Genomic DNA, 23,365 nt, shown 5'->3' with positions numbered 1-23,365 from the left:
CTTTCAATGGGTTGACATTTTTAACTGATTAGATTTAAGCAACCATTATTATTATTATTATTATTATTATTATTATTATTATTATTATACCTTTGCAGGGAAAGGAAACTTTGAAGGCTCAGCTGTGCTAGGAGTATGGATGGCTGTCAAAGGAGGTGGCCATGAATGGGTCATTTCCTAAGAGAGAGAGAAAAAGAATGGTAAAAATGAAAACCAGTCTTTAATGCCCATTTCCTGTACTTACCCAGCATCAAGACACATGTAAACCCAAAGCACTAGGACAGCACAAGATTATAATCCGCGTTTTTGCTTCTTGGTTCTTGAGGGCCTTGCAGCTATCACGGTGTGTGTGTGTGTGTGTGTGTGTGTGTGTGTGTGTGTTCTTCCCTGGCATTTGTGGACTTTGGTTTGGGGTAGGAAAATGCACAATACCACCATCCTTCTACCTTCTACTGCCACCAATCATTTTGAATATACTGCATACGAAATTTTAAACTGTGTCTGAATTGGTGGATTAAAAACAGCAGCAGCAGCAGCAGCAGCAGCAGAGAAGAACTGGGGCACTGGAATTTAAGATTCTGCTTTGAACCTCAGACCCATATCAACTTCCTTTGGCTATTACGAGGTATAGAGTATACAGTGCCGTTTTTAAGATGCATGTGTCCACTATTTCCCGGGCAGGGGAAAGGGAGGGAAAAAAAGCTTCTGCTAATAATACTTGATGAAGTGGCACAAACTAGAAAAAGTTGGGGTGTGAGGGACCCTAGAGAAAGTGTGTATTCAATAGCAGTTATGGAATAACCTTATCAGGGAGAAGTTCGATAGTTTGCGAATTTTTGCTGGGAACTATTAATCTGTGTGGGGACGCGGGTGGCGCTGTGAGTAAAAGCCTCAGCGCCTAGGGCTTGCCGATCGAAAGGTCGGCAGTTCGAATCCCCGCGGCGGGGTGCGCTCCCGTTGCTCGGTCCCAGCGCCTGCCAACCTAGCAGTTCGAAAGCACCCCCGGGTGCAAGTAGATACATAGGGACCGCTTTCTAGCGGGAAGGTAAACGGCGTTTCCGTGTGTGGCTCTGGCTCGCCAGAGCAGCGATGTCACGCTAGCCACGTGACCCGAAGTATCTCCGGACAGCGCTGGCCCCCGGCCTCTTGAGTGAGATGGGCGCACAACCCCAGAGTCTGGCCAGACTGGCCCGTACGGGCAGGGGTACCTTTACCTTTACCTTTATTAATCTGTGTGGGGTAAAACTAGTGCCCAGAATTCTCTGAGGCAGGCAATGTGCTTTGAATGTGCTTTCAAGGTACAGTATGTACACAGCCACATGGTACTGGCTCTCAGTTTGTTTCTGGGCCCAATTTAATGTGGTGGTTTCAACACCTTAAATGGCATTGGCCTTTTAAATTTTTTAATGCCTTTATAGACCAGGTTACTTTAAAGGCCATATGGACCTACACAAACCTCTTCAGAGGCCCTGCTTTTGGTGCCCCCACCAAATGAAATGAAGTGAATAACCTCTAGGAAATGTGTTTTCAACAGCAGCACCCCAGTTATGGAATAACCTTCTCAGTTAGGCTCACGGGGCGCCCATCTTTGCGGCCTTTTCAGTAACTTTCTGTTCACCTAGATCTTTTTTAAAAAACACAGGTGGTCTGGGCCTCTGCTTGTTTTTTTATGTGCTTTTAATTTTGAAGATGCAGTTGAAAATGAGATCTTGCAAAAAACCAAAACTCACGGCTGAATTTTTGTATCTCTTCCCCTTCCTTTTAAAAAAAGTGTGTTTTTTTTTTAAAAAAAGTTTTACTTGAAATTTCAATTGTTTGCTTATTTAGCGTAAACCACCCACAGAACTGCACAGCATACAAAGGTCGTATTTACATACAGTATGTTATCTAGGGCTAGCAATTTAGAAAAAATGAAACACATGGTTTTGTTTCAAACCTATTACAAGGATTGCCCAGAAACATTCAGGTTGGGTAGTTTGAAGCATTTCAAAGGAAACCTTTATTGTTCGTCCAAAGCAAACAACCTTTGAATTCACACCCTGTAGCTAGCCACAGAAAAAAACAAGCAATTCCTTCCTTTACACAGCAGAAATAAATGGTTCTGCTGCCCACATCTGTTGCTTAAAGCACACACCAACCACAGGCAGATACACTCACCTTTAAAATTTCTTCAACACAATGGACTTCATTGGAGAACGATTGCTGGAAAACAACCAGAATAAAAAAAAAGTGGGGGTTATTCCACGGACTGGTCCAAATTCACAAGCAGAAATGTAAAGGGTCAGCTCATAGATTTGCTTAAACAGCTGTTTTATTGACATTGAGTATGACGAATGAAAGCGTGGTATTTATGAACACTGTTATCAGGAACCCTGCTTAGGGGAAAGATTTCCTTTCCTCACTTAAGTGCTCTCAGGAGGGGCTGGCTTCTCCTCAATTAAACCGCACCCCCCCCCAACCACTGAGGTTGCTGTTTGGGCCACACGAAGCTTACTCTCTTAGCAATGCGAATTGCTGCATGCCAGAGAGGCACCACATCTCCCAGTGAGGTGTCTTAAAGAGGGAAGCTCCTATATCACGCCGTCTCTTTATGTAGTTAACTATTTTTGCCGCCGGTTGGAAGAACACAAAGTAATCGCCGCAGGAGGCTGCCCCTCCGAGGAATAAAAGGCCAGTGCGGAGGATATACTCGGTGTCTCTTCTAAGATATTGGCGCCACACCCGTTGCTTTGTTACAGAAACACATAGAAATTCACCTTTGTCCACCACACCCACGCAGGAGAGCTTAAAGGCTCTGGGCTTTCTGCTCACAGTAGAGAACAAGGCAAGTCTCAGCTAGACTTCAGCAGATTAATCCAACATTTAGTTAGTATTCGAACACCCAGGAGTAAGCTATGCTGTGATAGACAGAAGCTTAAAGAAAGTAGAAGGCAACATTCAAAAAATAAAAAGCTCATTTAGAGGGGGGAGAGAATGAACAAAATATATATAATGGCAATAGTAGCAGATTATTGAATGTATGGGGTGTTGGGGAGGGGTAATACCTCTAGTGGGGGACACCTTGGGCTCCTTCTGGGTTAGTTTGTCCATCTTTGTTCCCCACAGCTCTCACCTGTGGCTCCTAGAAGCTGTAAGCATGTGACAGCAGCCACACCCTGGGAATGGTTTTAACTGGCCGGCTAAACCATGTGAGGGTAGCCTTCAATGGGTCTCAAACCTTCAATGACTTAAGGACTTCCCCTGCATGCAAATTCAGGCTCTGGCAGACTGAGACCAATAGTGGGTCTAACAATCAAGAAGATGACTTCTGCATGTGCTGCAGAGGGAAATGAGGCGCAGATTGGGGTCATCAACCTGGGAAGGTAGCCCATCCAGGAGAAGGAAGACTCCAGTCCTAAACCTCTGCTGCCTTATGCGATATCTTGCATGTATTTTCAAGGAGATGACACAAGCTGAAAGCCGAAAGGCTAAAATGTTCATCTTTCTTTCCATGCCTCTCTCTCCACGACTTTTCTCTTCTCCTTCGCCCTCCACCACATCAAAAGAGTTGCCAAACCACATTGCATCTTCAAGAACGCAATATAATTAAAACCCATCCACTCCTCTCGGCTAAGATTCAGGTTCTTTGTGCTAGTCAGCTCCCATCTTGCCTACTGCAGCCTTCTCCTTTCTGGCCCTCCCACTTTCACATTTCTATCATCTCACCTCTATCCAAAACGCCACTGCCAAAATCATACACCTCTCCAGTCTCTCAGACCATGCAATGCCTTCCCCCAAATCCCTTCCCTGGAACATAAGAAGATGCCATGTATGTGATCAAAGGACCTATCAACTGAGTCCAGTTCTTGTGTCAGTTCTTCAGGGCCTCAGGCAGAGTTTTTTCACACCATTTGCTAAAGGTAAAGGTAAAGGGACCCCTGACCATTAAGTCCAGTCGTGACCGACTCTGGGGTTGCGGGGCTGATCTCGCTTTATTGGCCGAGGGAGCCGGCATACAGTTTCTGGGTCATGTGGTCAGTATGACTAAGCCGCTTCTGGAGAACCAGAGCAGCGCACGGAAATGCCGTTTACCTTCCTGCCGGACTGGTACCTATTTATCTACTTTGACGTGCTTTCGAACTGCTAGGTTGGGAGGAGCAGGGACCGAGCAACGGGAGCTCATCCCGTCGCGGGGATTCGAACCGCCGACCTTCTGATCGGCAAGTCCTAGGCTCTGTGGTTTAACCCACAGCGCCACCTGTGTCCACCATTTCTACCTAACCTTTAAGAGACATGAAAAAATGAAGTTCCCTGGGGTTGACCCTGGAACTTTCTGCCTGCAAATCAAGTGCTCTACCAATGAGCTACAGCCTGGCTCCAAGACATTGTACTCTCACTGGCTCCTCTTTCCTTCATGTACTCAACTTCTTGACCTCACTTTTAAAGCTTCCCAAAGCTTTGTCCAACCTTATCTTTAAGCCTCTGTTTCACCTTATTCTCCACCCCTGACCCTCGCTGATGACCCCTGCTCTGCTCAACACGACCTCCCTAGAGTCTCCTCACTCCCTTAAATGATTCTGCCTATTATTCCTTGCCAAAAGTCACGAATGACAGCCAATGAAAACAAGTCTTGCAAAACCAAAACTCCTTCATCAGAGTTCTGTGCAGAACCTTAGCTGGATTGCAAATTAGGCTATGTTTTGCTCAAGCCTGACTGCTGCATAACTCAATTAAACTATCTAACAAGCATACCTTGCCTGCAAGCTAAACCGGACATAAAAAGGAAGACTTTCATCTACTGTCCATGCTTGTAGCACAGGCAACGCTGAACATCAATGCTGCTTTAAACATACAGTATATATTCAGAAATATAGCTGGAATAAATACAGATACGAAAATCTATGCTTTTGTTATCTTGGCGGCATCATCTCAATTATCCTCTTTGGTTTTCAAATGTTAGCAGTTTAATTCAGAAAAATAATAACATTCAGATGCTACGCGTTTATGAACTGTGGACGTGAGGTCGGGGTGCTCTGGAGCTGCAAGATGGAAGTTTTTGATCACAGCAAGGATTCAAAACATATCTGCCCTTTTATACCTTGCAAGCAACTCCAAAGCCTCGCAAACACATTTTGGGCACACTCCCACTGGAGAGTTCTCCTCTGCACATCTGATTCAAATGAACTGCAGCTACAGTAAGTTTGCAACTTGCGTGCATTTAACTTGTGCACATTTAGCTTTATGCTGGTGGTAAAATAAAATAGGCAGAAAGGGAGCAAGGTTCTGAACCCAATTGGTTTTGACTATACGCGATTTGCCTTTAGGTGCGGCCCCCAGAACGTAACCCCCACATATGTAGCTCCTGATCAACCAGGGCTGTGAAGAACTGCATGGTGGATTGTACCCACTCCACTTTCCAGAATCCGTATACTCAAAAGGGAAAAACACTTGGCTACCAGGAATGACACACTGGGGCTCTCTGCCCTGTTGCTATCAGGCTACCAGAAGAACTCTCCTTGCCCCTATCTCCCCTCACCCCACTCCCCTTTCTGAGCAGAATATTATTTATTTTGTATGGAAAATATTTTATCTTTGCACTGTAATAACAGAAGCCAACAGCCTGTGTCCTTGAAATGGCAATTCCAAACATAACTTTTGCAAGGTTTGCTTACTAGCCAGAAGATAACCTTGCTTGGAAACTGGTTGGCTGAAGCAGTTCTGAGATTACTGGGTGGTTGGGAGACCGGCACTTTTACCTATTTTTTGGCCTTCTCTTGATACAGTGGTACCTCGGGTTACATACGCTTCAGGTTACAGACTCCGCTAACCCAGAAATAGTACCTCAGGTTAAGAACTTTGCTTCAGGATGAGAACAGAAATTGTGCGGTGGCAGCGCAGCAGCAGCAGGAGGCCCCATTAGCTAAAGTGGTACCTCAGGTTAAGAACAGTTTCAGGTTAAGAACGGACCTCCGGAACGAGTGAAGTTCTTAACCCGAGGTACCACTGTACTGCTCTTAGAAGGATACAGAGTGACGATGATTTGGCTTAAACTGGGGGAGGCAAGTTCAAGGGGAGGAGTTTAAGGAATTCATTAAAGGCACTCTGAGCTCAACCACTGTCACCATTACCTGAGCTTTGGGTCAGTGCTTACTCAAGTCCTCAGAGATGAGACTAGCCTAAGACCACCTACTGAATTGCCTTGCCAAGGTGAGATTCAAATCAGAGGCTTCCTGGCTCATTGCTGTCATTGCCATACACTTGTCACACTAACTCTCACTGTGCTACAAATAGCAGAGCTCTCTTGTTACTTAGCAGTGCCTACTGCAAACACACAGTGTTGTTTATAACACCCATAAAGCAATAAAACCTTCTGGATGCAAAACAAGTTTTTGTTTCACTGCAGACCAACACTGAGGAACTAAGGTATAACTAAGCCAAATACTGCCTGTGTAATTTTTATTTTGAAGAGCCCATCTGAAGGGTGGTTATTCCCAGTTAAAAGTCCCCACTTCTCTCCTTTTTATTAACTTGCAGAACCAGTCGATAAAGAAAGGGCACTTGCTTTGATGTGCTTTAGGCAGAAGTAGGAGGCAAAATGGCACACCTGTTACTAGATGATATCAAAGCTGCATTAGGAGTATGCAAATTTCCAGGTTTCACAGAACCAGTCAGTGGGCAAAATGAAAAGGGGTTTTGGTGATAAATGCCCGATCTACAGAGCTGAGACGGAGTATTCACAAAGCTCAGATATGTTTGCTACAACTGCCATCATGATTCAAGTCATTGTTGACTTCTTTCCTGAAGTTATGTGCTGTAATTTTCAGGCACACAGGTTTTTTTTTGGGGGGGGGGGAATAGATTTCCTTTAAAGATGGCAGTGCCTCTTTTAGTGTGGTTTGCGACATCATCCAAACCTGTAAACCTCGTTTAACATTAACTATGGTTAAACAAGCCAGCTTTGGAAACTGTGGTTTGAAGTTTGTTTAAACTAACCACAGTTAATATTAAACTCAGTTTGGATAGTCTTGACATACTGTGGTTACACAAAGACAGAAATTCTGCACTCCTAGCCACACAGGAGAGGGGAGCGCATGATCTTTGAAAAAGATTATTAGGCTCATTCATGTCTCATAGCCATTGTTTAGCGTGATGTCTGAATAAGGCCAATAAGAGTCGTATGAGCAGAGCTGTACTGGGAAAAATGAACAAGGAACAAGGAACAATTATGATATACGACCATATGAAGTTGTCTTAATACCAGTATGGATACGGAACTTTTAGCTCATGGTCAGTTCAGATATAAACCTTAACTGTTGTTAAAGCCATTGGAAGAAGGGAAGGAATAACTTGTAAGGGATTCTGCAAGCTTGCAAGCTTTCTTAACTTTGGTAATGTTAGATTTCAAACTGTGCAACAGTTTCCCACAAAGGGCTGCATCCAAGAGAGGTTAACAATACACACACAAAGTAGTTAAGGGTTCTGGGTGTTTCACGTCAGCCTGTAGAGCCAAGCACATCTGATAATGCAAGGAGGACTAACCTTATCTCAACCTCTGAGTTAATTCATGAATCTACATAAATCCAAAGCCGAAATCAAGAGTTGTCTTGGCAAAATACACAGTAGTACAGTGGTGCCCCGCAAGACGAATGCCTCGCAAGACGGAAAACCCGCTAGACGAAAGGGTTTTCCGTTTTGGAGGTGCTTCGCAAAACGAATTTCCTATGGGCTTGCTTCGCAAGATGAAAATGTCTTGCGAGTTCCTGCAGGGTTTTTTTCCTCCCCCCCCCCCTTTTCCCAAGCCGCTAAGCCGCTTATCAGCTGATCCGCTAAGTCGCTAAGCCGCTTAACAGCTGATCCGCTAAGCCGCTTAACAGCTGATCGCTAAGCCGCTTATCAGCTGATCCGCTAAGCCGCTAATCAGCTGATCCGCTAAGCCCGCTAAGCCGCTAATAGCGCTAATCCGCTAATGGGGTTGCTTCGCAAGACGAAAAAACCGCAAGACGAAGAGACTCGCGGAACGGATTCTTTTCATCTTGCGAGGCACCACTGTATAGAAACGTGATTAGGAAACAAACAGGGGAGTATCTTGTGGTGTGCAACCAACAGTTGTGTTCCTTTATATGAGGGACTGTAGCTCAGTGCCAGAACACACCCTTTGCATCAAAATGATCCCAACTTCAATCCATGCCGGGGCTGATGCGAGAGACTGAGCTGCCTGAGCAGCCATTGACTTTGCTGCTGCTCTTCTTCATCCCTTCTGCATTAGCAGTGCGGAAGCACCCTGTCCCTTGCCGCTGACTTCTGTTTGCTTTGCCACTGCTTCTTTGGCAGCAGTCCTCCCCACACCCAGCTCATGCTATTTTGCAGTGCCAGATAGGACCTCTCACATCATCTCATCATTCCCTGCTTCACACTACAGAGGACCTGGGGGTGGGTTGGATCCCGCCCCTTCAAGCATCCCATGGAAGTTTTTTTGCAGCGGCAACAAACGATGCCAAGAACCAGAAGCAAAAATGTTTGCAAAGTTACAGGAACTATAACCCACCACACACACTTTAGGCATCATTGGCCACAGCAGCACAGCCACCCCACCAGAATGACTTGCTCTGAGGGAAGTAGCCACTGCCAAGCAAGGGTGGGAAGGAAGAAGCAGAGAGACTTGCCAGGTAGGAAGACTAGCCCAGGGGTCGGCAAATTTTTTGAGCCGTGGGCCGGTCCACTGTCCCTCAGACCTTGTGGTGGGCTGGAGAAGTGGCACCGGGGGGGGGGGGAGCTGGAAGAAGAGGCAAGGGGGGCAAGTAGTCTTCCTCCCCACCCAGCTGCTGCGCTTAGCTTCCCAGGGGCTGCTGCCACCACCACCACTGTTGCTGCTGCTTTTTGTGGGTAGGCAGAGCGAGCTCTCCGCTCTCTGGCTCACAGGAGCACCAGGGTGGCAGTGGAGGGAAGATGAGTGGAGCAAAAGGGCTGGCTCTGGAGAGGGGCTGCTTAAAATGGCGCTCAGCCAGCCCCCTTCCTCCTCTAGGCAGGGCAGGGAGAAGCCAGGAGGAGGAAGGGAGGTGTGTGTGAGAGAGGCGGGGAATGGAATGGCGCGCGGGGGGGAGGGGGAATGGCGCAGCCCAAACAAACAGAACCCCCACGCCGATCCATGGATGGTCCACGGGCCGGATCCTGAAGGCAATTGGGCCTGATCCAGCCCACGGACCCCTGAACTAGCCAGTAGAAGCAAACTTGGGGGAGTGGATTGACGGCTGTTCCCAGACCTGCCACCTGAGGCTGTTGCATCCATTCACCTAATGGAAAGATCAGCCCTGAGAATCATGACCTCCCCAGTTTAAGAAAGGCTGGGTAGCTGGAGAGCCATTGCCAGTAAGAGCAAATTCTAGGCGAGACGGTCAAAAGAGAAAATCCATGGTTAGCGTATTTGCTTCTTTTTAGGGCTAAAGTATTTTCACAAAATCAATGTGCAAAGCATAGGAGAGATTTCCATTGTTCAGCACAGATGGAGAAAGAGTGATGCTGTGCTGTGTGTGCGCCTGTGTGTGTAGACAAACTGGTGTAGGGGGTGGCAGAGGGAGACAACAACCAACAACTTCCAGTTAACCATACAGTACAGATCAGCAGCAACAAACTGAACTACTTTGTACAGAAAACAGTAAGAGACTGGGAAAGACGTATGGGCAGCAAGCTGCCCAGAATAGCTACCTTTCCTTCTGGAGTTCTGCCTAGGTTCTTGTCAGAACCCTGAACAACCTGCTCTTTGTTAGCACTCCCGCTTGCAGAAATAAATTTGGAAATACAATTACGAAGCCAAGAAGTTTCAAAAATATAAGAAGTAAAACAAGACTTCTGCGTGGAGAAAATATGGCTATCATCACGAACAGTTTACATTACGGTTTTCATGACTGAAGTGCTTCTAGCTTTTGTTTGTTTATTTGTTTGTTTGCCTGTCCTATGACAGTGTTGCTCTCATTTTACAAATTGGGAATTGAGTCCGAAAGCTAGGGGGGCTTGGCCTATAAGGCCACCCAGAGAGTTCACAGCTAAGCTGTCTTTTCCCAAGGCCAAGTCTGAGGCTCTGTTCCATCGGACCACACATACGAATAAAACGCTCTCCAGTCTGCAACACACTTCCGATGTGGACCCTGATGCTGCACAACGTGCCCACAGCTACTACGGTTAGGTTGCAGAATCTCACCATGAGGAGCATGTAATTTTGTTGATTGCATGGCTTGGGAACCTAGAAGCTAGGAGTGTTTGTGGATTTCCTTTAAATGAGTAAGGAGAAGCTGAATGCATGACGAGTTAAAATAGAGCCACTGTTCCTCTGGGTGAGTGAATGTTTATGTGCTCATTTTAAAAAATGGTTTCTGCAAGCCAGATCGTGGGATGAAGCCAAACCCTCCCCCTTGAGATATGGAAGACACGCAATGACTTGAGGGGAATCTGGGAAACGAGCGTCCCAAGAAAGAAATGGAGGAGCAGGGTGGATGAGAGGGGTCACATACATGGAAGGTTGATGATGCAAGTTTGTCAGGGACGAGCCACAGCTTAGTGATAAAAGCAAACACATTATATGCTGAAAGTCCTGGGTTTGATCCCAGGCCTCTACAACTATCCATTTGTTTAACAACCTTTATATGCCGCCTAATAATAATAATAATAATAATAATAATTTATTATTTATACCCTGCCCATCTGGCTGGGTTTCCCCAGCCGCTCTGGGCGGCTTCCAACAAAACACTAAAATACAATAACCTATTAAACATTAAAAGCTTCCCTAAACAAGGCTGCCTTCAGATGTCTTCTAGAAGTTTGGTAGTTATTTTTCTCTTTGACATCTGGTGGGAGGGCGTTCCACAGGGCGGGTGCCACTACCGAGAAGGCCCTCTGCCTGGTTCCCTGTAACTTGGCTTCTCGCAGTGAGGGAACCGCCAGAAGGCCCTCGGAGCTGGACCTCAGTGTCCGGGCAGAACGATGGGGGTGGAGACGCTCCTTCAGGTATACTGGACCAAGGCCGTTTAGGGCTTTAAAGGTCAGCACCAACACTTTGAATTGTGCTCGGAAACGTACTGGGAGCTAGTGTAGGTCTTTCAAGACTGGTGTTATATGGTCTCAGCGGCCGCTCCCAGTCACCAGTCTAGCTGCCGCATTCTGGATTAGTTGTAGTTTCCGGGTCACCTTCAAAGGCAGCCCCACATACAGCACATTGCAGTAGTCTAAGCGAGAGATAACTAGAGCATGCACCACTCTGGCGAGACAAGTCGGCGGGCAGGTAGGGTCTCAGCCTGCGTACCAGATGGAGCTGGTAAACAGCTGCCCTGGACACAGAATTGACCTGCGCCTCCTTGGACAGCTGTGAGTCCAGAATGACTCCCAGGTTGCGCACCTGGTCCTTCAGGGGCACAGTTACCCCATTCAGGACCAGGGAGTCCTCCACACCCGCCCGCCTCCTGTCCCCCCAAAACAGTACTTCTGTCTTTGCACTGAAACCTCTAAGCGGCTAAAAATAATCAGGTAGCAGGTGATGTGAAGAACCTCTGCTTGAGAACCAGGATAGCTGCTGCCACTGACCCCATTCACACCCACTGGTAAGCCATGGTTAGAAACAAACCATGGTTTACTGTAAATGAGCAGTGTGCTGGTGCACACCGCTCAAATCACACCTGTCCTGTCTTGCCCTTTGCTGAGCTGAGAGTGTGCACATCACAACAACTGGCTTAGTGTTACATGCAACTGGCTTTCTAGCACGGGTTTGGAGAGAAGAGACACATGAGCACTGGTTCGTGTGTAATGCTAAGCCAGCAATGTGGTTTGTTTTCTCAAATCAGAAAAGGAAAGGGTAAAAGTGGCCCGATTTCAGCAGCACTGCACATCACAATAAGCCAATTGTTTTAGATGAGAACCAGGCCAGTGAGAATACCTAATACTACACTGCAATGCTATACACACTTGCCTTGCAGCAAGTTTCACTGAAGTCAATGGGGCTTACATCTGAGTAGACCTGTCTAGGATTGCACCGTGATTCTATTTCAGTTTGACTGAACTGTGCTTCCCCACCCCCTTGAATGGAACTTTTATAGCTCTTTTGACTGTTACCTATAAGCAATGCATTGCAGCAAGGCTATATATCTAGGATTTTATTACTTATTATTGCCTTTACTTGGTTACCAGATTTATGCTTTTTACAGTCAGAGCCAAAGGGTGATTTAAGCCATAACCCTTGTTACTTTCTGGAGAGTCGGGTTTTGAAATCAGTGACTTGTCAAGGCATCTGCATTCAGTTTCTATTAAATTCCATTTTCAGTAGGGATTAGGTTTTCTTTTCTTTTCTTTTTTTTGTTCCCCCTCTCAAGGAGAACTTGGATGACTTGCCACGTGGATATTTTTTTCCTTTTTCCCGGGCCTGCTTGATTTCCACAAAACGCAAGGGAAATTAGGCTGGAGACTGCCAGTGGTGTCCTCATTTCACTCCTATGTGCCCAGCTAACTTTAGCGCAAGGCCTCACAAGAGCAGAAGAGTTTGTAATAGAAGAGAGAGATGACCAAAGCCAAAAGCCACAAAGACCAGAACTTCATCTGAACCAAGACTCCGCACACTTTAATCTGGTCCTCAATGACTAAGCTTTTCTCTGCTACATGCAAAACAACCACCAATCGTGCTTCTGAGCATGTGTCAAAATCACTTTCTGTTACCCACCACCAGAAGACCACACACAAACACCTGCAATTTAGAGGTTTCTAGGTCAGGGCCTGAGTGCTCACTGGAAGGACAGATTGTGAAGCTGAGGCTCCAATACTTTGGCCACCTCATGAGAAGAGAAGACTCCCTGGAAAAGACCCTGATGTTGGGAAAGATGGAGGCACAAGGAGAAGGGGACGACAGAGGACAAGATGGTTGGACAGTGTTCTCGGAGCTACCAGCATGAGTTTGACCAAACTGCGGGAGGCAGTGGAAGACAGGAGTGCCTGGCGTGCTCCGGTCCATGGGGTCACGAAGAGTCAGACACGACTAAACGACTAAACAACAACGAAGGTCAGGGCCAGGTCCTAGGATCTTTCATGAAAGTGTGTTGGGGGAGGAGAACGACATTAACTGTGACATATTCTTAACTATTCAAGGGTATTTGTTCTTAACCATTAAGGAAATTCACATCAAAGTTTCAGGTGAAGGGGGGGGTGGACTTCTGCAGTGCCAATCTGCACAATGTCAGCAAGGGACAGAGTGTGCTTATATGACTGACAGTTAACAATAATATCCAGATACAGGAATTCCCGGGGCAACTTCTACGGCAAGAGTAAAGAGCTGCCTATGGAGTTAGGAGTTCTGCTTTGAGTCCTTTTGATGAACACGTCTTGAACACACTATCAGTTACGGGAACAAATACTCAGGAATTTTCAAACATGCCAGACTGGGTGAGCCCTCTCAGACACTTTTGATCTGCTTCATCTAAAGGCCGATAAAAAAAAACAAAAAACCGGTGTTCCAAACAGCATTACTCGGTGCAGAATTTTGGTGCACCACACATACAGTGCTCAGCATGTTTCAGGAAGTGTACAGCTCTTATCAACATGACCTTGTTATGTGTATTAACTTTGCACGCGCTCTCTCTCTCTCCACCATGCAAATCTCCAACATGCACATCTGACTACCACCCTACTTAAGACTGCCCAACTACTTAAGGTTCCAATCCTATGCACATTTACCTGGCAGTAAACTCCACTAAACATAAATGAGTCTTACATCCGAAGACACACATATAAGATTGTGCTGGTAATCTTTCAAACAGCTGGACCGACTTAAAGAGATCTGGTAGAAGTCACTTCAAACTCAGAAGACTCGTCTTTGAAATCAGGAGAAATACATGTTAGGGTAATTCTTATGCTCATTCTGAATGTTAAGCCTTGGGGACAAATGACTACTGTTTCATTATCTTTGCAGTCAAATGAGGGCTAGAAACTTTACACACAAAAAACACAGGATTCTTAGGATTCCAAGAGAAACACTTGGGCAACAAAAACACAAACACAGCAGGGACTGCATATATTTATCCAACACGGGGTATAAAATCCAACTTGCCTGGTGTTACTAAAATGTAGGCCACCCATGAGTTAATGTATTCAGAGCTAAAAACAAAAAAAGCAGATGGAGTGACATTTTGCTGTCAAAACTGCTTAGAAGCTAAGGCTGTGAACAGTAGAAATTGCACCCAGGAGCACTGCTGCAAAATACTGTTAGCGTAATCTAAGCCTTAAGCAAGGAAGCAAATGTATACTACCAACAAACCAACTTGGAATAATTTTCTATTAAGATACTTACATATTTTGATGGGGTGGAGGTTTCTTAGTTATTGCTGGGTAGCCCAAATGTTAATTTTTTGTTTTAACATTTGTTTAAAGGTTTTCGGTTCACAGAATCCAAAACCCAGGAGGTTTACAAATAACTGAAGAGGTCACATCAACATGTACAATGGGTTGGACCTCTTTTATGAACCATTGTGCCAATCTTGGTTAAAGATCAACCATGGCTTTGTACAATAGCGTGGTTCACGCATAACACTAAAGCTAACTATGCTTTAGAATGTACAAGCAAATATCTGGTGCATTTTACATATATATAATAACAACACAGCTGCTCTGCTTCTTCCCTGGTCCTGCTGTCTACCAGCATCTCTACTGGTATCCAGCAGCATAGCGTGGGTTGTCAGCACCAGGGGCAAGGCAAGTAATTTGCGCCCCCTAACCTGCCGCTGCTGCCAGCTTCTTCTTGCTGCTGCATGCGCTGGAGTATTTACGGTAAGGTAACCACGGCGACGGCGGCGGGTCCGTGTCAGGTGATCTGAGGCGAGTTGCCGCTGGCGCTGCCACCCAAACGACGCCGCTTGCCCGGAGGAGGAGGGCAGAGAGGCGAGGAAAATGCAACATGGCCCAGCTGCTGCAGCAGCAGCGGCGGGGCTGTGAGGAGGGGCTGCCTGGCGCGCGCTCTGCGGCCCTGACGCGCGGGGACCGCGGCGAGCGCTGAGAGCCACTGCCAGCTCGTCGGTTCCGCGAGACATGGGGCTCTGCTACAGCCTGCGCCCGAGGCTCTTCGGCGACTCCGGAGGCGGAGAGCGCGCCACACCCCCCCCCCCCAATGTTGCGCCCGGTGCGGCCGCCCCGCCCCCCCCCCCCCGCTACACCACTGCTGGTATCTCAAGCCAGAGTTTGGTTTAGGAATATCTGCAAAACCTGACATGTGGTTTGTCTTTATCGAAACAAGCCACAAGCTGTAACCAAGGTTTGCCCTTGGCTGACCACTTATGGTTTGCCTGGGTTAACACCTAAGACCAAGCCAAACTATGGCTTAGTTCCAGGTGGAGAGGCAGCAACGAAACAGGAGGAACAAATCAGCTATCGTTTTCTAAATGTGCACCAGTTTGTTCACACTAACTCATAGTTTAGCTGAGTATTATGTGTGAACTGAGTAGGTGTCTGATTGACAAACCGTAACTACAGCTTATGTCTGAGCAATAGCTTGTTTCACTGATCTGGTTCAGATGTAATGCTAAAGTATGGCTTAAGGAGGTATCGCCTTTAGGTTTGTGTGCAGCAGCTCCACGCCACGTGCAAGGGAAGAACATGAAGATACTGCAGTTCTGAATACAGGAAAGTGTGGTTTGTTCAAACCATAGTTTGTTCCAAAGCCAGAACATTAAACCATGGTTTGATTCTGAAATTTGATACATAAGCCTGAATATGGGATATTTTGACATCTAACAGACAAAACCAGGTGTCAGTTTTATCCCCTTAACAGAGATTACTTTATAACCTTGAGGGCTATAAACAGGACATCACTATTATAAATAATGTGAGGGATTTATTAGCACAGGAGAAACCTGTCAGAGGCTACATTTCAGTAGTGTGTAGAATCAACTCCAAGAGTGGGTCTTTGTCCCAGAGGGTTGAATGAAACCTGGATGTGGGTCACATCCTGCCCACAGGCTGAAGTTTCACACCCATTTTAGATCAGCTCCAGAAAAGCCAGGCTGATAGGCTGGCAGGCTGTGAGAAGTGTAGTATTATTTCGCACACTTATGTCACATTCCTGGATTCAGGGAAGGAAGATTTTCTGTGACAGCTAGAAGCACGTCTACACTTAAAGAACGTCAAGCTGAATTCACCCCGTTCTTCATGTAAGAATACAGGCCTCCTCCATATGCATGAGCCCAAGAAGGAAGGGCAGCCTTGGGAATACTTCCATGTTAACATCTCCAAGAACGCACGCTGCTGGAGGGGGAAAATAATCTGGTACTGAATGTCTGAACCCCTTCTCCACACAATTCTTCTTGACTTTAGCTACAGAGGTACTGTCCTCTCTACTACTGAAGTCAAGAACACAGAATTCAAAGCCAGCTGGCTCCTTTTTCCGGAGTGAAGGGGTTGTGGAACCTGCAGTGCAGTGAATGGTACAGTACAGCCCTGAGGCATCTCCTTACGCAGTCTTGATTAAGCAGATTTCTAAGTGTGCGGCTGCACTCATCGTTATGCTCCCAGGCTGTGCAGTAACCAGCAATTCTGCTTAGCCCAGTATTTCTGTATTGAGAGTTCCTGAACCCCCAGTTATGGAACAGGAACAGCCAAATACTTTGTGTGTGCATAAAAGCACGTAAGCCTAATTTAAGCATAACATGTCCCACCAATGGACATTTCTCTTCCAGCATGTGCTTCACTCAACTAGTATACAGAGCATATTCTAACCCTTATGCTGAAATAAAAGTCTTTGCAAACACCAACCACTTTCCCACATCACAAAAAAAGCTGAACACCAGAACATGAAAGTTTCGTTCTAGAAGCTATTTTCAATGCCAGGGCGCACTTATAAGGTAAAGGACCCCTGAACGGTTGAGTCCAGTCAAAGGTGACTATGGGGTGTGGTGCTCATCTTACTTTTCAGGCCGAGGGAGCCAGCATTTGTCCACAGACAGCTTTCCAGGTCATGTGGCCAGCAGGACTAAATCACTTCTGGCGCAACAGGACACTGTGATGAGTGCCAGAGAGCACAAAAACACCATTTACCTTTCTGCTGCAGTGGTACCTGTTTATCTACTTGCACAGGTGTGCTTTTGAACTGCTAGGTTGGCAGAAGCTGGGAGAGAGAAACAGGAGCTCACTCAGTCACGTGGATTCAAACCGCCAACCTTCTGATCAGCAAGCCCAAGAGGCTCGGTGGTTTAGACCACTGTTCCCCAACCTTGGGCCTCCAGCTGTTTTTGGACTACAATTCCCATCATCCTTGACCACTGGTCTTGCTAGCGAGGGATGATGGGAGTTGTAGTCCAAAAACAGCTGGAGGCCCAAGGTTGGGGAACACTGGTTTAGACCACAGCGCCACCCGCAACCCATAGGCCTCACTTATAATTAGTAAAGGGGGGCTTCAATCATGTGCAGAGGGCATTTCCCTCCAAGTAGCCAGAAGCTTCCCCAACGTGCTAGGGACAGAGAGGGTGGGGTTTAAAAATCAAGATGCTTCAGTTTACAGGCAAGCTTGAGTCCTCTTTTCTGAGGCATTAAGTCCTGCCGGACACCACCCAAGATCCCCCTGAACTCAGGTCTCCCAAACAAGGAAGTAATAATACTGACCGACTGCCTCCCAAAGCGGCTGAAAGGATTAAGAAAGCTAATGATTATACATAGCTCTCCAGTTAAGTCTCCCAGCATGAACTAATGCAAACTCAGCACACTCCATTTCACCAATAGAGGAGGCGGCTGACCGCCTGTCCAAACCCCTCTCGCTTCTGCCAATGCAGCAAGGAAATTCATTCACGCTGGAATGCGGAGGAGGGAGTTCTCCAGAGACTTCTAGCCTCCCTCTCTACAAATGACACTGGATGACCCCCCTCAAAGGATTCAAGTGTTTTACATGAAAATGGTTTTTAAACAATGGCTGCATTGTATGCCTCAAGCATGGGTGCTTGGAGGGAAACAAACATTCTTTTCAAGATTTTACAAGGTTTTCTGACCCAGAGATAGATTATTTTGCCCAGGCCTCATTCCGATGTAGAGTAATGGATCTCTCTCCTCTCCTTACCTCTACTGTTTTTGTGGGTGAAGTACAGAAATCAGCACATTCTTGTGTCAAAATGGTTATTTTAGACGTAGACACAAAAGGTTTAAATATGAAGGTATCTGGGAAAATGAGAGGGATGTCGTAAGGAACCTGGTTGCAGCCTCATGGACACAGGGCACATCGACAGCAGAAGTCTGAATAAAATGTCCACTTTCTTCTCTATAACTAGCCTGTGGCATAGAAACAAAGAATTGCAGAGTTGGAAGGGACCTCAAGGGTTATCCAGTCCAACTCCCTGCAATGCAGGAATCCCAGCTAAAGCATCCATGACAGATGGCGACCAAACACTATTAAATAACAAGTGATGAAGCAGTAATTGATTAATAAACTGAATTACAGTGGTACCTCTGGTTACGTACTTAATTCATTCTGGAGGTCCGTTCTTAACCTGAAACTGTTCTTAACCTGAAGCACAACTTTAGCTAATGGCCCTTCCCGCTGCTGCCGCTGCACGATTTCTGTTCTCATCCTGAAGCAAAGTTCTTAACCCGAGGTACTATTTCTGGGTTAGCGGAGTCTGTAACCTGAAGTGTATGTAACCCGAGGTACCACTGTACTTGATTAAAAGTGTGGAGACTGAGCATTGCCATTACATCTCCATGTCATTTCAACTTTTACCTTAAGGATTCACGCCAATTATCTTGCTGGTTTCTCCTCAACTTGGCTGAGCTCCCATCCGATCAGGAAATGGGAAGTCATTTCAGAACAGGGGTTATTAACCAGATATTGAGGGACTCTTAACCAAGCATAGTCAAGGATAATGAAAGTTGCAAGCCAACATCAGGAGGGCCACAGATCAGTCATTATCTACCTGAGGGGCCCCTGTAATGATAGAACAGTCTCTGGAACAATCTTCCTGTTTCTAGTGTAGAGAGGACTGGATTGCGTGCAACACAAGCACCTCAGGTACGATCCGGCAAAAAGGAATGTCTTTCTGGATATATGGTGATGGCTTTATATCCTAGTCTGAGGGGATATCATAAACCACAGTTTTCCAGTTTGGCGGTCACAGAAAACGGATTTAAGAAACCAGGAAGAAACCTCACTGAAGCCAGGTTTGAGAGAGATATTCCTCTTTTTAGTTTGCCTAAAAATTGCTGGTTAAAAGTTAAATTGCCGTTTGTGTATTAAAAGATGAACTTACTTGGTGAGGGTTTGGAAATTTTGTGGGGGTTTGGAAGGCTTTTGTATTCTTGCTTAGTTTTCATAAAGGGTTAATTTTAACACACACACACACACACACACACACACACACACAAACAAAGAGCTTAACTTGCATATACATTCTTGGTTCCTTAACAACAGGCAAAGGATAGAATACATTTTTGTACTAGCCCCCCCCCAATGCTCTCATGTTATAGTAAGCAAGAAGATGGAAACATTTCACACAGTAGAAAATGTTACCAACTTATTCTTGCTACTGTTTCAATCATCCTTTATTGGCTTTAATAGAAATTTAAAATTCAGACATCACTCTCCATGCTCTGTATATTTAACAAGGACTAATTATTTAATTAAAAGCCACTCTGGATTATTTCTTTTTTCCAGTTGTCAATTAAGAGTAGCGCTGCTGTCAATACTTCAGAGAATCATAGTTTGAAGCACTTTGTAAAAGCTTAGCAAATTTTAAATAAAAAAATAGCAGATCCGTCGCGTTTGCTGAACATGATCTTTTCTTGAGAGACCAGGATAGGCATTTCATTAAATTCATGTCTGACCACCAGGAATAATGGTGCGCTGCCTAGACACCTTAATTTATTTCAACGGTAATAATCTTATTTAGTGTTACTTAAAAATTTAGATACCATAAAGAGTGGGGGGGGGGCTTTAAGGGGAAAGACTGCATTAACAATAGAGACTATTGATGGAATTTTGTTTCACACCAGTTAATACACAAGGAACACAATGCATGAAGGTGTGAGACAAAACTCACAACTAATGCGGTATTAATATGGTTTGTGCATTACGATAAAGGAAGTAGGCGTTTTCAATAACCACAGTCTCAAGTGGTCCTCACAAAAATTTGAAGATAATTGCCTTTAATTACCAGTCATCCCAGACTTTCTCTTCTTGTTCCAGATGCCACTCTCCTTCTGCAAAAACATCACACTCCACTGTCATCGTCCTCCTCCTATGTGCCCAAGAAGGCACTGAACTTGCATTTCCCATGCAGAACCCATCCATATGTCCAAAAAATAATTAATGATGTGGCATGGTGGTCTGCTATTATAGACTATTGTATTTTAATATTTTGTTGGAAGCTGCCCAGAGTGACTGGGGAAATTATTACTAGGGGGAGGAAGGGGGTGATTTTTATTTTTTTAATCCACTGAATGCCCACAAGACCTCTGGTATGAAGAAAATAGCTGTCTGGATCCTAGCTCAGACCATGTAACACCAACTCTCAGATGCGTTCCTAGGCTAAATCTAAAGGCCTAAGCTACTTGGGATCAGAATATTATGAAGACCACCTGCTTCCTTTATCAGCCTACCCATACATCCAGGGTTATCTTTAGAGGCCTTGCTTCACAGAATCATAGTTAGGAGGGACCCCAAGGACCATCGAGTCCAACCCTCTGCAATGCATGCTCCCTCATGGCCTGAGTAGGGGCATCTTGAGAAGAGTGGTATATAAATTTAATAAATAAATAAAATAAAATTATAACTGCTAGACTGGATCTACTGGGTCAAATGTCAAATGAGATTTTTCCTCCATTACCCCACAGCCTCAAGAATATTGGAGTAACTTGTATGCTGCTTTGTCTCACAGGTGCATAGGCAGCTAACAGAACCTTTTCTGTATTTATCTACTGTTTTATACTGTGCTTGGGGTTTTTTAAAAAAAATATTTTTAGCTCTTTATTTATAAATGTAACTCTTTTATATATGTTATGTTGTAAATCGTTTTGGGGTGCCTCACGGGAAGTGATTCATAAATGAAATAAATTATACTAACTTTGAAAACATGCACATGGAGATTAGATGTTTCTGTCTCACACCCGATAGGCAACAACAAATACACTGTAATGTTATGTATAACTGTAACCAAGTTGTAAGGCTCTTAATAGACAAAATACCACCCTCTATTCTACTGTAACAAATTTTACTAATTTTTTTTTAAAAAAAATGTAAAACATTTTTCCTCACTTCTCTATCTCTACAAGTATTCCAGCTGATCTCCTAACTGTCAAAACTGGCCACAGTACCCCTAATGTTATAAAATCTCACATCAGACCAAAAGCCAACAATCCTACAGTAGTTCTTAAACGTATCAAAAACAAAGTCCTTATATTGCTAATATAGATATTATTATTATTGAAGTAGAGAGAAATACTAATAATAATAATATTTTTTTATTTATACCCCGCCCTCCCCAGCCAAGGCAGGGCACAGCATATAATATTTACAACTTTCTGAATCTTCACCTATTGGTCAACACATGGGACAGGGCCATAGCAGACAACTCCTAGGAGCTGGGGGGGGGGGGTTCGGCCCCCCAATAAAATATTTGAGGGGGCTGCCCTTTCCAAAATTGATGAGCACTGTGCGTGTGCACTGTGTCATGTGATCAGATTATGCAGGGCAGGGCTTATCTGCCCCCCCCCCCCAATATTTTATTCAAGTTGGCACCCCTAGACAGGGTCTTCTCTGTTGTGGCACCAAGGTTATACAGTACCCTATTTAGAGAGCTCCATCTTCCATCCTCCTTGTTCAGGTACCACATTTAAGACATTTATTTCGGGGGCCAAAAAGAAAATACAAATCATTCTCATTGCTGCTGGTTCCTTTCTCCTCCCCCACCTCTGTTAGATCTTCACGCTTTAAAAAAAGAAAACTTGAAAGTTTTATCAATGTTTTATAAATCACAAAGACAGCTGATAAGCTACTTGACACCATGTCTAGTTATCATTAGCGCTATATATTCTGTGAGGGTTTTATTAGCCATTATTGATGTTGCCACAGGTTTATTCCTTTGGGAGCATATAAATAACCAACAAATAGTGAGAAAGTGCCACCCAAGCTATTACCTGCTTTTGCTGGCATTTGTCCCTTTAGTATTAGGTGAGCAATTTGTTCGGCACCACAGTCCACGGCAAAAAATATTTCATGAGCTGGAGAAGCAAGAATCGCCTTGCCAAAAATCCATTTAGTTAAGCACTGTTTCCAGAAGTGACTGGCTGGATGCTTCTGGGCATGCAAGCAGATTATGAAAGGTTGTGGCTTTCCTTTCTTCTGCATAGACACATGTAGAAAATGACAACACTACATAAAAGCAAGGGGGGGGATGTACATAGGAGCACTGTGGTTCTCCTATTTTGAAAATGACTGGAAATGGAGAAAACTTGAGGGGAAATGTATTAACTGTGTGAAGGAGAAAGCGAAGTCATATGAACACGATACAACATTAATTCCACCTTCATTTGAAACATCATAAAGCATTCACTCTGCAACCGTTTCAGAGGAACTACCAGAGCAGGCTGCCAGCTGGTATGGAGAAAGAAAGACCCAATGGCTTCAGAGGGGAAATATATGCAGGTATCTATACTCTTGAGGAAATGAGCTGAGCAAAATAGACTCTCAGCAAAAGATCTCTGGGATTATTGCTACCATAACATAGAGCCATTACGACAATAAATCCACACTGCATTCATTATCAATATTGCTTCCTTCCCTATTAACAGGAAACGGCTTTTGTCAATATTAACAATGCCTCTTCCAGACAAAGATTAACTTACTGCTTTTTAAAGGGGAGGGGGAGAGGAACAGGCCATAAAACGGTAAGAGCAGAGAAACCCCGGCATTCTCGTAATGCGGCAAGCAACGCCGCTCCAAGACTTCCAGACAAAGTGCACACAGTGGGACCTAGACCAGGCCTCAGTGGAACAGGCAAGGTGTGTTATGAAAGCTTAAGCCAGCCAGAACTAGTTTTCCATGGAATCGTAAGGTGTGCCTTCTTCAGACTGGAAGGCAGCAAATCAGGCAAGGATTTATAGCTTTTGGCCCACAAGCTGCATGCATCCCCCCCATTTTTTTAAAGTAAAACTAAGAGGGTGAGGGAGTTTATAGCTGGATTTCCTTTCCTAAAGTCCTACAGTTTCGATAATCGTATATAAAAGGTAAAGGTAAAGGGACCCCTGACCATTAGGACCAGTCGTGACCGACTCTGGGGTAGTGGCGCTCATCTCGCTTTATTGACAGAGGGAGCTAGTGTACAACTTCCGGGGTCATGTGGCCAGCATGACTAAACCGCTTCTGACGAACCAGAGAAGCACACGGAAATAC

The 23,365-nt window shown here is 45.1% G+C and overlaps 1 protein-coding gene across 8 annotated transcripts in view; it reads right to left on the bottom strand.

Moving 5' to 3' along the window:
• AFF1 (ALF transcription elongation factor 1) overlaps positions 1 to 23,365 on the bottom strand; it is a 147,325-nt gene that overhangs the window by 40,724 nt on the left and 83,236 nt on the right. For all 8 annotated transcript variants that reach the window (XM_077933811.1, XM_077933809.1, XM_077933815.1 and 5 more), the window contains 2 exons: positions 2,158 to 2,202; positions 91 to 177 (listed from right to left, as the gene is read on the bottom strand). In XM_077933811.1, the coding sequence (XP_077789937.1) occupies positions 91 to 177; positions 2,158 to 2,202 (132 nt within the window). The remainder of the gene's footprint in view (positions 1 to 90; positions 178 to 2,157; positions 2,203 to 23,365) is intronic.

Source organism: Podarcis muralis, chromosome 9 (assembly GCF_964188315.1).
Source record: "Podarcis muralis chromosome 9, rPodMur119.hap1.1, whole genome shotgun sequence".
NCBI classification, from domain to species: domain Eukaryota; kingdom Metazoa; phylum Chordata; class Lepidosauria; order Squamata; family Lacertidae; genus Podarcis; species Podarcis muralis.
The sequence above is the reverse complement of the archived record's forward strand: the minus strand, read 5'-3'. Positions and strand labels throughout refer to the sequence as shown.